Below are 13,947 nucleotides of genomic sequence, written 5' to 3'. Positions count from 1 at the left end.
CCGAAACCAGCTCTGCTGACTGCTGTCCCGCAGCAGCCGTGGGGCACAGAGGCTGCTTAAGCTCTGAGCCCCGGAACAGCTAACTCCCTGGAGCAGAGACCACAGCATACAGTGTATGATCCATTGCCAGGTGGTGAAAGATCACAGAGGCTGAAGATAACACCGTTAAGGGAGGTGGGAGCAGCCCCACATCTATCCTGGTTACGGACGCCTATGCCCTTTGACCCAGCAGCTCTACCTGCAGCAATCCATCTCACTCCTTCACCCAGACGTGTCAAGAACGTGGCACTGTCAGCAGTGCTGCTCTAAGTTGTTAAGGGCTGACTTGTGTGCCCCTCCCCAATCCCCAGCATCTCAGACTGGGACTGTATTTGGAGACGGGAAGCTGGAAGTGGGGAGGTGGCCCATATCCAATAGGCCCTTATAGTCAGAGGAGACTCAGAGAGACAGACAGAGGAACGACCACGTAAGGACACGGGGAAGAGACGGCCGTCTACACGCCAAGGAGAGAGGCCCTGCTGACGCCTGGATCTCACACATCCAGCCCCCGGGACAGGAGAATAAATGTCTGTTGTTTAAAGCACCCCATCTGTGGTACTTTGTTACAGGAGCCCGAGCAAACTAACACAGTTGTGAAACTTAAACAAACATCAGAGGAAAAAAGGTGAATAAACTCTGGTGTCTCTGCCTGATGGGATACTGAACGACCATTAAAGAAAAAGGAAGCTCTTGGTACTTCCCCGGTGGTCCAGTGGTAAAGAATCCGCTTTCCATTGCAGGGGACGCAGGTTCCATCCCTGGTCAGGGAACTAAGAACCCACATGCCGCAGAGCTTGTGAGCCTCAACTAGAGAGCCCACGCCCTCTGGAGCCCGCGTGCCACAACTAGAGAAAACCCGCACGCCGCAACTAGACAGAAGCCCGTGTGCTGCAACTAAGACCCAACACAGCCAAAAATAAATAAAATAAAAATAACTAAATAAATCTTTTTTAAAAAAGGAAGCTCTTAACATATTTACAAAGAATAGCCTCTGAGATACACTGTAAAGCGAAAAAAGCAAAACACACAACAGTTTGTATGTGCCATCACATGCGTAAAAGGGTGAGAGGAATGCAGAGGCAGACGAGAAGGTGCAGGTCCTGGCTGCCCTGGAGAAGCGAGAGCCTGGGGACAGGCAAGGAGCACGTCCTGTCCCTGTGCACATGCTGACCTTGCGGGCACGTGACTGCTTTACTTTTCCAGAAAAACAAATGTATTAAAAAAAAAAAGTGCAGCCTCTGGGCTCACGGAGTCTCATTCAACCGAGGAGGTAGAGGCAACGCCCCAGGAAGTGATGTTGGGGGCGGCGTCGCAGGAAAGGCTCCGAGGGACACGGGAAGGGGAAGAGGAGGCCCAGGTGAGGCCGCGGAGCAGCAGGACCCACCCCTCGGACCATGACTTAAGCCAGCTGATCACGCTGTTTCATTCCCTCTGCCTACATGTGGCTTTCACGTGGGATGTGCCTCCCATCTGGCCGGGGAGAGGCTGGGGAGTTAGTCCCCAGGTAAGTTTCCTTGCACTTAAGGAGGAACCAGAACACGGTCTGCTTTTCTTCCTCTGGACACGACATGCCTCTAGGACAAAGCTGACCTGTGGAGGCTGACTAGCAGGATTTGGGAAGATGCCGGGTCCTCGGACACATCGTTGGCTGGCGGTGACACCACTTTCCAACCCCAGAATCGTCCTATTCTGGAAACCTCGTTTTGGGAGATGACATATTTTCTTCCTACTTACCCCACTGTAAGTCGGGTTTTCTGGTACCTGTGGCTGCAACCATCCTGATACAGCCAGGTGAGCTCAGGATGTTCAGATGCATTTTATGAGGTTGGGTTTTATCCCAGAGGCAGTAGGCAAGTGCACAGAGATTTAAAACTTGGGGAGAGCTGTATCGTGGGGCTGCTTGGCCGGGCCCTGCCCCCAGGCATGGGAAAGAAACACTAGAACAGGTATCTCTAATTCTTATCTGAGTTGCAGCTTTTGTGTAAGTTCTTAAACATCAGCACAGAACTACCTGTGATGGAGTATCGAGGAGAATAAGAACGTCGGCCACAAACTCGGCCACAAACCCTCGTGGGCGAGGCCCAAGTCCAAGGCCCCGGCACCGCATGTCACAGCCCTCCCGGGAGCCCGACCTGGGCAGTTCTCCCTCAGTTCTGGTTTAAGAGGAGAAAACCAGGAACACAGGGCAGCCTGTGCCAGTGACAAAGGTCAGACGCAAACCCAGCTGGTTCTGCTCTGGAGTCTGGGCTCCAAGCCACACGGTGTTCTGTTACCTGCCGCTCGAAGCGCAACCTATAAACCAGCGTGTGCAGGGGACTCACATGTCTGTATATTTACAGACAAGTATGTATGTGTATCAATCAATGTGTGTATAAACACGCACATGTACGTGACCTACACACGCGTGTCCGTATGTAGCAGTGAGCACATGTGCGTGTGCAGGGGATACATGCTCAGTGGTGTTATACTGAACACACAATGAAATAGGCTTTTTGAAAATCGCGGCACAGAGAACAGACTTCAGGGAGACAGAGTCAGGAGGGTGGCGAGGAGGCTGGCGGCCTTCGGGTGGAAGAGGGAATTCTTGGGGGAGGTCTGCGGCATGTGAACTTCTGGCACGCGGAAGCCAGGCCCCAAGGCGCTCTGGAGGCTGCAGCGGTGTGACTCACCACGGGGTAAAGAAGGATATGGGGCTGCGGGGCACCAGGTCACTGGAGGAAGGAGAGGGCTGAGGGGCCTGGGGCTGGGTCACACCAGGGCAGGGACTCTGGCGTGACACGTAGCCATGCTGGGGTCTGAGCAGGTCTGGGAGGAACCTGGAAGGGCAGCTGGCCGTCACCAGTGCTGTGACGCTACGAGGAACTGGACTGCATGGGCTGGAAGGGTCACTGAGGACCCCAGGTGGCAGGGGAGGGGCAGGCAGGTAGTGGAGTGAAGTGGGTGCAGACCGAGGGACGGTGGGGACCGTGGACACCGAGATGACAGTGACTACTAACTGTGGCTGTGAGGGAATGTGGGTGCAATGTTGGAAGAGTTGCCAGATTTTCAAGGGAAAACAGGAACTTGAATTTTTATGTGACATCTCTTGATTTTTAAGTGCTGGTCTTAAAAATTTTAAAGCACCAGCCTTACAGCTAAGTGGCAGACTGGGACTCAAACCCTGACTGGTTCCAAATCAGTGAGGGGCAGGCCTAAGTTCCCTGGGCACGGAGTGCCCACAGCAAGAGGGGCAGAGGCTGCCGCTCCTCCCGGCTCACCATTCCAGACAGTCTGTGTTCTCAGCTCCTTGCCAACCAACAGCGACGACCTGGCCACTAATGGCTTCAAGTATTCTCAGGTACCATGCTCTTCCAGGGAGGACTTCTGCCGATCATGCTGATGAAGGAATGGGGCTTTTGATACTCAAAGAACAAGAAAGGGAGGGTGGGCTTCCCTGGTGGCGCAGTGGTTGAGCGTCCGCCTGCCGATGCAGGGGACGCGGGTTCGTGCCCTGGTCCGGGAAGATCCCACATGCCGCGGAGCGGCTGGGCCCGTGAGCCATGGCCGCTGAGCCTGCGCGTCCGGAGCCTGTGCTCCGCAACGGGAGAGGCCACAGCAGTGAGAGGCCCGCGTACCACAAAAAAAAAAAAAAAAAAGAAAGGGATGGTACACTGATAGCTTTGTTGTCTGATGGGTTACTCCCAGTTCCTCACGCTATGGGGCCCTGTTAGGGTGTAAATCAAGGGGCCTGCGTCCCCTCATAGGGCGACGACAAGAGAAGTCAAGCTGCCGGGCAGAGAATGTCATCCCTCAGGAAGCACTAATTGGAACAGGAGTGGACACTCGACAACAGGGTCAATTTTTGGAGACTGATGTGGGTATTGACCAAGAAATCTCTCTCCTCTTCTTTTTTTTTTTTTAAAGATTTAAAAAATATTTTTTAATTGAGATGATTATGCTGACATTTGTTTCTCATTCCACATCATCTTCAGCCAAGCTCTGAGCACTTCACAATTCTCTAGTTGTTGGGAGCTTAGTCAGAAGCATCTGGAACACTGGTGGTGGAAGAGTTTGCTGCAACCCTTGCAGTAACTGCTGTGGATGTCCACACACAGCAATTGCGTTTGTCAGATGGTCCACACCCTTCTCATATTCGCCTTGAGCAGTAACTCTTTACTAAGCTGTATTTCTTTGAGGAAGAATTTCTGAATGGCTTCAGCATCTTTAAGGTCAGGTAACTTGGAAAGTGCAGCTCTCTCCTTGGCAAGCTTCTGTTTCTTTCTTTGTTCTCGCCGCCTGTTCCTGAAGTTGGGGTCACTCTGCCTCTTGCAGTCGAAACAAATGCAGGACCTGCACACGTGGGCGGCAATGGCGCTGTTCTGGCCCTCCATCTCCTCTTCAATGAGTGGGGTCGGCAGCGGTGGGGTCCATGATGAAGCAGCTGGCCTAGAACCCTCTGAGCAGACTGCGCCGCTCTGTCCCAACGCCCACAGTGAGGGACGCGGAAAGCTTTTTTTTTTTTTAAGAGCACACTTACAAAGGATTGACTGCCAAGGGCCACCCTCCCCTCTAAGTACAGAATCTTGCGTGAAAATGAAACGGAGCTGACAGATAAAGAGCCAGTAACCTGATACCATTTAAGTACCTGGATCATGCCAGGCCTGAAATCCAGCCCCTCAGATATTTCAATTATATGAGCTAATAATTGTCTCTTAAAGCTTAACCTGGGTTAAAGTTAGTCTCTGACATCAGTAACTAAAAGAATCTTGCCCAAATTTTAGAAAAATGGTATTTGAGAAGGTCCTGCCCCTTGCCCCCAAGCTGGACACAATGTGTACCTGCCTACTCCCTAGGCTGACACTAGACAGTACCCCACCCCCACCATCCCCATTTAGTCTCCTCTTACCTGGAAATAGTTCAAAAGGATGCCTGCCCCAGACAGTCCCAGGCCTGCAAACAGGAAGGGCACTGTCACCTGGAGGCCAATGGACAAGGTGGTCTCCCTGCTGAGCTCAGGCCCCAGCGGTTTAGGGGCCACCCTTTGGCTCTCAGGGACACTCAGCAGTCCATCTTCCGAGGCTTCAGGGAGTCTTCCTGTGCTGAGGCCGTGCAGCAGGCCCAGCTCCTCTGGCCTCCGCTGTCGGGTCTCCGTCCCGTCCATCTGAGTACAGCTGAGCCCCTGGCAGCCTTAATCTGGGAGACATAAAGCAACAGGGGTTGTAGGGCAGAGTTCCTGACCCCCATGGGGCTGACAGCCTGTAGGTTTTCACAGCCTTCTGTCCAGCAGAGGCTGCATCATTCTGTCTAATCCACAGCCCTTCCCTTGGAGCCTGCTCCACATGGCCTCCTGCAACCCGGATTTACAACAGTTTTTAATTTAATATGCACATGTTTGGGGAAAAGTACATACAGAAGTGAACATTAAATATATATGAACTGGAGTCAGCAAAACTGGAGGTATTAGGACTTCTGAAAATTCTTTTCTCCATAAAAGCAACAAGGAAACTAAAACTGTCAGAATCTTCTTTTTCAGAACTATGGATATTAATCAAAGGCTTGCAGCAACATATTTCTTCAAGAAAAAATGCTGAACCTCAGCATAAACAGCCACAGAATGATGCCCATGACGTCTGTAATGTTTGAACTTGCCTTAGTCCCACCTCCTGCTCTCCAGCTCTGCAGCAGCCTTAAACACCAACTGCCTGGAAAGATGAGAATGGGCCAGAGCTTTCTCCAAGCCTCGTTCCCAAGGAACTGTCACTATTGGACAGCAGGTAGCTCACCAGAAGACGCCAGCTGCAGACTCTCTGTATTTCACCTGACTTGTGGTTTGCTTCGTATAAAAAGCCTTTTCCCTTTTTGGCTGCCTGAGGCAGTAGATAATAGTTGGGGTTAACAACACACTAGCCAAAAAGCCTAAAAGGAAAAGCTGTGGAATGAGATGCCTACTGGGGTTTTGAAAAGGTCCCATACAATCCCAGGACACTAGAAGGCCACTGGCACTGGGCTGTGCACATGCTCAGGAAATACCCGAGGAGACCCAAGCTCTCACCTCTTACTCATCTGGAGGCTCAGTACAAGCAGGAAGTGAAGGCTAAGGTAGGGCTACCAACTACCTGAGTGAGGGATGAAGGGATGCCCTGACATGCACACAGGGCCCCTTTGGCAAGGACTGGGAGACCCGTCGGCACCAGGCCTGGCGTTCAAGGAATTCTCCATCAATCACTAAGCAGAGCCTTCAGTGCCACATACAATAGAGAAAACAGACTAAGGAATTAGTTCGGACAAGTCATGAAACAAACAACATCTACAGTAAGCAGCAATAACAAACGACCCTGAGAAGCAGAGGGGAGAATCTGATTTCCAGAGGTGCCCCATTATTTTATTTTAAATGTCCAGACTAACTAGAAAAAAGCTTTACATCAGCTATTTAAAATACGTTCAGCCTTTCTGCTCGTGGACACCGCCGAGTAAGCATCATTGACGTCTCCTCCCCCCTCCCCTGCCGTCATGTCTAAGTCAGAGTCACCCAAAGAGCCCGAACAGCTGCGGAAGTTCTTCATCGGAGGTTTGAGCTTTGAAATAACCTATGAGAGTCTGAGGAGCCACTGTGAGCAGCGGGGAGCGCTCACAGACTGTGTGGTAACGAGGGATCCAAACACCAAGCACTCCAGAGGCTTCGGGTTTGTCACATACACCACTGTGGAGGAGGTGGGTGCGGCCATGAGTGCAAGGCCACACGAGGTAGATGGAAGAGTTGGGGAACCAAAGAGGGCCGTCTCAAGAGAAGATTCTCAAAGACCTGGTGCCCACTTAACTGTGACAAAGATTTTTGTTGGTGGCATTAAAGAAGACACTGACGAACATCACCTAAGGGATTATTTTGAACAGTGTGGGAAAATTGAAGTGATTGAAATCATGACTGATCAAGGCAATGGCAAAAAGAGAGGCTTTGCTTTCGTAACCTTTGATGACCATGACTCTGTAGACAAGATTGTCATTCAGAAATACCACACTGTGAATGGCCACAACTGTGAAGTAAGGAAAGCCCTATCTAAGCAAGAGATGGCTAGTGCCTCATCCAGCCAAAGAGGTGGAAGTGGTTCTGGAAACTTGGGTGGTGGTCGTGGAGGTGGTTTTGGTGGGAATGACAACTTTGGTCGTGGAGGAAACTTCAGTGGTCGAGGTGGCTTTGGTGGCAGCCGCGGTGGTGGTGGATATGGTGGCAGTGGGGATGGCTATAATGGGTTTGGTAACGATGGAAGCCATTTTGGAGGTGGTGGAAGCTACAATGATTTTGGCAGTTACAACAATCAATCTTCAAATTTTGGACCCATGAAAGGAGGAAACTTTGGAGGCAGAAGTTCTGGCCCCTAGGGTGGTGGAGGCCAATAGTTTGCCAAACCCCGAAACCAAGGTGGCTGTGGTGGTTCCAGCAACAGCAGGAGCTACGGCAGTGGCAGGAGGTTTTGATTACTGCCAGGAAACAAAGCTTAGCAGGAGAGGAGAGCCAGAGAAGTGACAGGGAAGCTCCAGGTTACAACGGATCTGTGAGCTCAGCCAAGCACAGTGGTGGCAGGGCCTCGCTGCTACAAAGAAGACGTGTTTTAGACAATACTCATGTGTGTGGGCAAAAAAACTCGAGGACTGTATTTGTGACTAATTGTATACCAGGTTATTTTAGTTTCTGTTCCGTGGAAAGTGTAAAGCATTCCAACAAAGGGTTTTAATGTAGATTTTTTTTTTTTTTGCACCCATGCTGTTGATTGCTAAGTGTAATGGTCTGATCATGACGCTGAATAAATGTGTCTTTTTAAAATAAATAAATAAATAAATAAATAATAAATAAAATATGTTCAAAGAACTTAAGGAACCACGTCTAAAGAAGGAAAGCATGACCCATCGTGTACAGGCATCCTCAGTAAGATTAACGGCTCTTTCTCATCAGACATCACGGAGCCAGAAGAAATCAGGAAGCCACAACTTGTTGAAAGCGCTGGAAGAGCTCTATGGGCAGCACAATTATCCTTCAAAAATGAAGGTGAAATCGATTTCCCGATAAACGAAAAGAGAGAATGTGTCACTAGCACATCTGCCCTAGGGGAAATACCAAAGGGAGACTTTGAGGCTAAAATGAAAGGACCCAGACAGCTGTTTGTCCACATGAAGAAATAAAGAGCATTAGCAAGGGTTAACTAATAGGCATATTTTACAAAATAGTGTAAGCGTTATTTTTTTGTTAGTAACTCTTTTCTTGTATCTGATTTGAAGACAATTGCGTAATGCAGTAGTTATAAATCAGTGTTGATGGGCACACAATGTAGAAGGACGCAACTTGTATGACAGTAAGGCCACAAAAGGGTGGGCACAGAGCTATATGCGAACAAAGTTTGTATATATTAGTAAATTAAGTTGCTATTGAGTTAAAAATAACTATGTTATATATATATATCTTATAACTATCTCATATATATAAATACAATGATAAAGGTTAGGGCACACTAGGAAATACATGAGATCTAGTACAAAAGAAGGCAGTAATGGAGAATAAAGGAACAGAAAGAACCGTAAGACATAGAAAACAAAGCACTCCAACCCAGCAACAGCAAAATACATATTATTATCAAGTACACATGGAACATTCTCCAGAATGGACCACACATCTGGGAGAAAACAAGTCTCAAATTTAAAAGGACTGAAAGCATACCAAGTATGTTCTCCAACCACAATGGAATGAAATTAGAAACAAATAACAGAAGAAAATTTGGGAAATTACAAATATGTGCAAATTAAAAAACATGCTCAAATAACTGAAGGGTCAAAGAAGAACACACAAAAGAAATCAGAAAATTATTTGAGAGAAATAAAAATACAACATACCAAAACTTATGGAATGCTGGGAAGACAGTGTTTAGAGGGAAATTTATATCTGTAAGTACCAAGGTTAAAAAAGAAGAGCTCAAAAAAAAAAGAAGAGCTCAAATAAATAATCTTTCACCTTAAGAAAAATAATGAAGAAAAGCAGAATCACCACCATCCCCCTGAAAAAACAGTAGGAAGTAATAAAGATTAGAGTGATAATAAGTGGAACAAAGAATAGAAAACAATAGGGAAAACCAACAAAGGCTGGGTCTCTGGAAAGATTGAAAAAATGGACAAACCTTTAGCTGACCAAGAAAAAAAGAGAAAAGACTCAAATACTTAAGAGGGGACATTACTTCCAAACTTATAAATTTGAAAATAATTATGAGGGAATACTATGAACGACTGTATACCAACAAATTAGAAAACCTAGATGAAATGGACAAATTCCTAGCAACGCCCAAAGAAACTCAAGAAAAAAAAATTCTTTTTAACTAAAAGACCTATAACGAGATTGAATTAGTAATAAAAATATTCTTATAAAGAAAAGTCCAAGGTCAGACGACTTCAGTAGTGAATATAAAGCATGCAGGTTGGAAAGGAAGAAGTAAAACTACCTCCATTTAGAGATGGCATGATCTTGTACACAGAAAATCCTAAAGGATACACACACACACACACACACACACACACACACACAACTATTACAGCTAATCAACAAGTACAGCAAGGTTGTAGGACACAAAATTGATATAAAAAAGTTAAGTTTTATTTCTATAACTAGCGATGAACAATCCAAAAATTAAGAAAACAGTAGTACCTGCAATAATATCAAAAAGCATAAAATACTTAAGAACACATTTCACAAAAGGAGTTTAAAACTTTTACCTAGAAAACTGCAAAACATTGTTGAAAGAAAGTTTTACAAAGCTAACAAATGGAAAGATATTCCATGTTGTTCATGTGTTGGAAGAGTGAACACTGTTAAGATGGCGGCACTCTTCAAACTGATGTACAGATTCAATGCAATCCCTGTCCAAATTCCAGTGGCCTACTTTGGAGAAAATGACATGATGATCCTGAAATTCATATGGAAATGCAAGGGACCCAGAATCCTCAACAAACTTGGAAGAAAGAACGAAGTTGGAGAACACGCACTTCAGCATTTCAAAACTTAACTATGAAGCTAGAGTAATCAAGACCATGTAGTCCTGGGGTAAGACTAGAAATACAGATCAATGAAACAGAATTGGGAGTCCGTAGACAAACCCGTGCATCTACAGTCAACTGATTTTCAACAAGGATGCCCACACTACTGAAGGTGGAAAGAACAGTCCTTTCAACAAATGGTGCTGAGACGACAGGACATCCAAATGCACAGGAACGAATTTGGTTCCTTACCTCAAATCACATACAAAAACTAACTCAGAACGGGTCAGAGACCTAACCTAAGAGCTAAAACTATAAAACACATAGAAAAAAACATAGGTGAAAACACAGTGACCTTGGATTAGGCTTCAGTTCCTTAGATGTGACATCTAAAGTACAAGCAACCAAAGAAAAATTAGGTAAAAGTGACTTCATCAAAATTTCAAAGTTTTATATTTCAGAGAACACTATCAAGAAAGTAAAAAGACAACCCGCAAAATGAGAGAGGATATGTGCCAATCATATATCTGATTAGGATCTAGTTTCCAGAATATAAAAAGAACACTTACAACTCAACAATAAACCCAATTTAAACATTGGCAAGGGAGTTGAATGGACATTTCTCCAAAGAAGAGACACAATGGCCAATAAGCAAGCACATTAAAAGATGCTCAACGTTAGTTGTTTGGAAAATGCAAATCAAAACCACATTAAGATACCACTTAGCATAATGTTTTCAAGGTGCTTCCATGTGGTTGCACGAATCAGTACTGCACTCCTTTTTACAGCTAAGTAACATTCCATCATGTGGCTGGACCACATATTCTTTATCCTCTCCTCCAGGTGATGGACATCTGGGCTGTTTCTACTCTGGGCTGTTAGGAATAATGCTGCTCTGAACATTCTTATGCAAGTCTCTGTGGACATGGGTTTTCTGTTCTACGGAACTGTACATTTTAAAGGATGAATTTTGGGTATGTGATTTATATCTCAATAAAAAGTATGAATCACTTGTGGAATAAGGGCAAGAAGCAGAACACTCCCAGCCTCCGCAGACTCTGAAATAACCACTCCCCGCCAGAACAGTGCTAACTCGAGACACGATCACACCTCAGCTTGTTCTATTTCTCCTTCACTTTTACCAGCTATGACTACAGCGCTAAACAACAGATGGTCCTCTCCCTTTACGCTTTTTCTGGGGGGGGGGGGGGGGGCGGGGGCTGCACCACGCATGGCTTGTGGGATCTTAATTCCCCGACCAGGCATTGATCCCACGCCCTCGGCAGTGAATTCCTGACAGTCACCTCTCTTACCCATGACTTGTTACCTGAGGTCAACCATGGTCCAAAAGTAATGGAAAATTCCAGAAATAAGTTCTAAATTGCGTGCTGTTCTAAGCAGTGGGACGAAAGCTCGCACTGTTCAGCTCTGTTCTGCTGGGGACGTGAATCATCTCTTTGTCTGGCATATCCACCCGCTGGTCACTCACTTAGCAGCTTTGTAGGTTACCAGACCCACTGCCATGGTATTACAGCACTTGTGTTCAAGTCACCCTTATTTTACTTAATAACGGCCCCCAAGCACAAGCGTAGTCATGCTGTGCCTAATTTATAAATTAAACTTCATCACAGGTATGTGTGTACAGGAAGAAGCAGAGTATACGCAGGGTTCAGCACAACCGTGGTTTCAGGCATCCACAGGGGGTCTTGGGACGTATCCCCCATGGGTAAGGGGGGGATCCCACAGTAGTGTTTTGCTCACTTTGCAAATTAGATCAGTAAGATCACACTCCATTTATTCTTTTCATGTCTTGTTTCTTTCACTGGACATTATACTTCTGAGATTCAGCCACACTGCTGAATCTGTTTCATTTTGTTACATAGAAAGCAACCGCGTGAATATACCACAATCCATTCACCTGTTCTACGCTTGAGGGACCATCCAACTTACTTTCCTTTCCAAAATAAAAACTTGATTGCTTTTATTACACAAGTACCGTGTTCATGAGAAATAAGATTTACACAATACAAAAAGGTATAAATAAGTTTAATTCCTCAACGTTACTGCTCCAAGATCACTAATGCTAAGTCTAGTGTACATCCTTCCAATGCACACATACTCATATAAACACAGTGTACACATACACATATCCTTCGAATGTACACACAGTGTACACATACACATATATATATGCCATGTACACAAACACATATATACACCATGTACACATACACAATGTACACATACGCATATCCTTCCAATGTACATATACACGTATACACAATGTACACATATATATATATACACAATGTACACATAAACACACACTCTCACACTCATACTGTGTTTTTTTTTAAATCAGTGTTCTGGATCCGGGGTGTCTTTAAATATGAAATGTATACACCCTTCCACCTCTCTCTTCGGTAGAGATGCCTTTATGCCTTCTCGTCATCCTCGACAGCTGACCCCAGTTTCAGGTGAGGAACGAGGTGGTGGGCTTACTGCACCCAGCTGCTGGTAAACTTTTTCCCCAGAGGATTTCTAGCTTCAGGAGGAGCGGGGGCACGTGGCTACCTGTTTAACACGCAGCCCCTCCCCAGGGGCAGCAGAGGAGGCGCTGGGCAGAAGAGGGGTGCCCTGGGCACAATGAACGGAGGCAAAGGGGAGCCCCTCGTCTCCAGCCTGCAGAACTGCGGCCGGGGCAGGCTCTGCTTGGCTCAAAGAGGCAGCAAACCACTTAACAAGTCTGGGAGTTGCTTACTCCCACCTGCCCTGCACCTCCTGCCAAGCAGCCCAGGGCCGCCCGCTGGTCGGCCCACCCGCAGGGGCTGCCCCACTGGGGAGCCAAGCCCTGGTCCTTCATGGGGGCTGGACCCCGCTTCCACCCCGCCGTGGGCTTCTGGCCCTCGACCTCTAAGCCCGGCCCCTTCCTTTAAACTCCTGCCACACTCTCGGCGATGCTGGGGATCTGAGCCAGGACGCCCCGTCGGGCCGTGGCGCAGAGGCGGTAGCGGAGGCGGAGGGGGGTCCAGGCCTGCCCCACGGAGCAGCGCCCGTGCTCAAAGCCGCCGGCGGGCTCTCGGGTCCCCACTCCGCATTCCTCGTGGAACCCACGGGAGGGAGGACGCTGGGCACAACAGGGTTACGGGCCCAGGGCTTCGGGGCCGTGTCCCTCATCTCTTCAAAAGTAACGACCCCACTCCCATGACTCGGGGGCGATTCTTTACCCCCTTAATCTTCACCAGAGCCCAGGATGGCCCCGCCAGTACTGCCCCACTGCCCCCGCCCACGGCGGACAGGGCCAGAGGCGGCCCCTGTCCCAGGCCCAGCTCAGCTGCTCAAGGCCACCTGCAAGGTGTCCTCACTCAGTTTCCCCCCTCGACCTCTGCAGGGTCGTCTGCTGGGAAGGGAACCTGCTCTAGGACGTGCCTCAAAAACAAGCTCCCCTGACCTCAAGTCACCCGCTAGCTCTCAGCCCACTGCCCTCCCGCCCTCAGGACACAGCCACAGACACACGTCGCTCTGCGCTCCGCACCAACGGCCCCTCCCTGCAAGCGCCCGAGCCAGGCCGGCGGTGACCAGCCCGGCTCCAGCAGGACCCCCAAGCCCAGCCCCCACTCCACGCAGCCCCCACGCCTCACCCCACACGCCTCACCACACGCGCCTCACCCCACACGCGCCTCACCCCCCGCGCCTCACCCCCCACACGCGCCTCGCCCCCCGCGCGTCTCGCCCCCCCCACGCCTCGCCCCACACGCGCCTCACCCCCCACACAGCGCCTCACCCACACGCGCCTCACCCCCCGCGCCTCACCCCCCGCGCCTCACCCCACACGCGCCTCACCCCCCCCCGCCTCGCCCCCCGCGCCTCACCCCCCGCGCCTCACCCCCCACACGCGCCTCACCCCACACGCGCCTC

General features: G+C 48.5%; 2 protein-coding genes and 1 pseudogene across 3 annotated transcripts in view; 1 reads left to right on the top strand and 2 right to left on the bottom strand.

Annotated features, from left to right (window-relative positions):
* SLC41A3 (solute carrier family 41 member 3) overlaps positions 1 to 5,179 on the bottom strand; it is a gene marked incomplete at its 5' end in the record, with an annotated part of 54,590 nt that extends 49,411 nt beyond the window's left edge. The window contains one exon of the mRNA XM_082848653.1: positions 4,925 to 5,179. Within this exon, the coding sequence (XP_082704779.1) occupies positions 4,925 to 5,179 (255 nt within the window). The remainder of the gene's footprint in view (positions 1 to 4,924) is intronic.
* LOC309967799 (mitochondrial import receptor subunit TOM20 homolog) lies at positions 3,991 to 4,712 on the bottom strand (annotated as a pseudogene). Its single transcript has one exon. The product of its transcript is annotated as a mitochondrial import receptor subunit TOM20 homolog (transcript).
* A 1,349-nt stretch (positions 5,180 to 6,528) lies between the features above and the next one.
* On the top strand, positions 6,529 to 7,395 carry LOC309966815 (heterogeneous nuclear ribonucleoprotein A1-like; the record flags this gene model as incomplete). The annotated part of the gene is made up of 1 exon (XM_082847131.1): positions 6,529 to 7,395. The coding sequence occupies one exon, from the start codon at positions 6,529 to 6,531 to the stop codon at positions 7,393 to 7,395; it is 867 nt and encodes a 288-aa protein (XP_082703257.1).
* Positions 7,396 to 13,947: the final 6,552 nt, after the last annotated feature.

The sequence above is a fragment of the Leucopleurus acutus genome (genome assembly GCF_964270905.1).
Source record: "Leucopleurus acutus genome assembly, chromosome: 10".
NCBI classification, from domain to species: Eukaryota; Metazoa; Chordata; class Mammalia; order Artiodactyla; family Delphinidae; genus Leucopleurus; species Leucopleurus acutus.
Note: the sequence above shows the minus strand (reverse complement) of the source record. Positions and strands in the feature narration are given on the sequence as shown.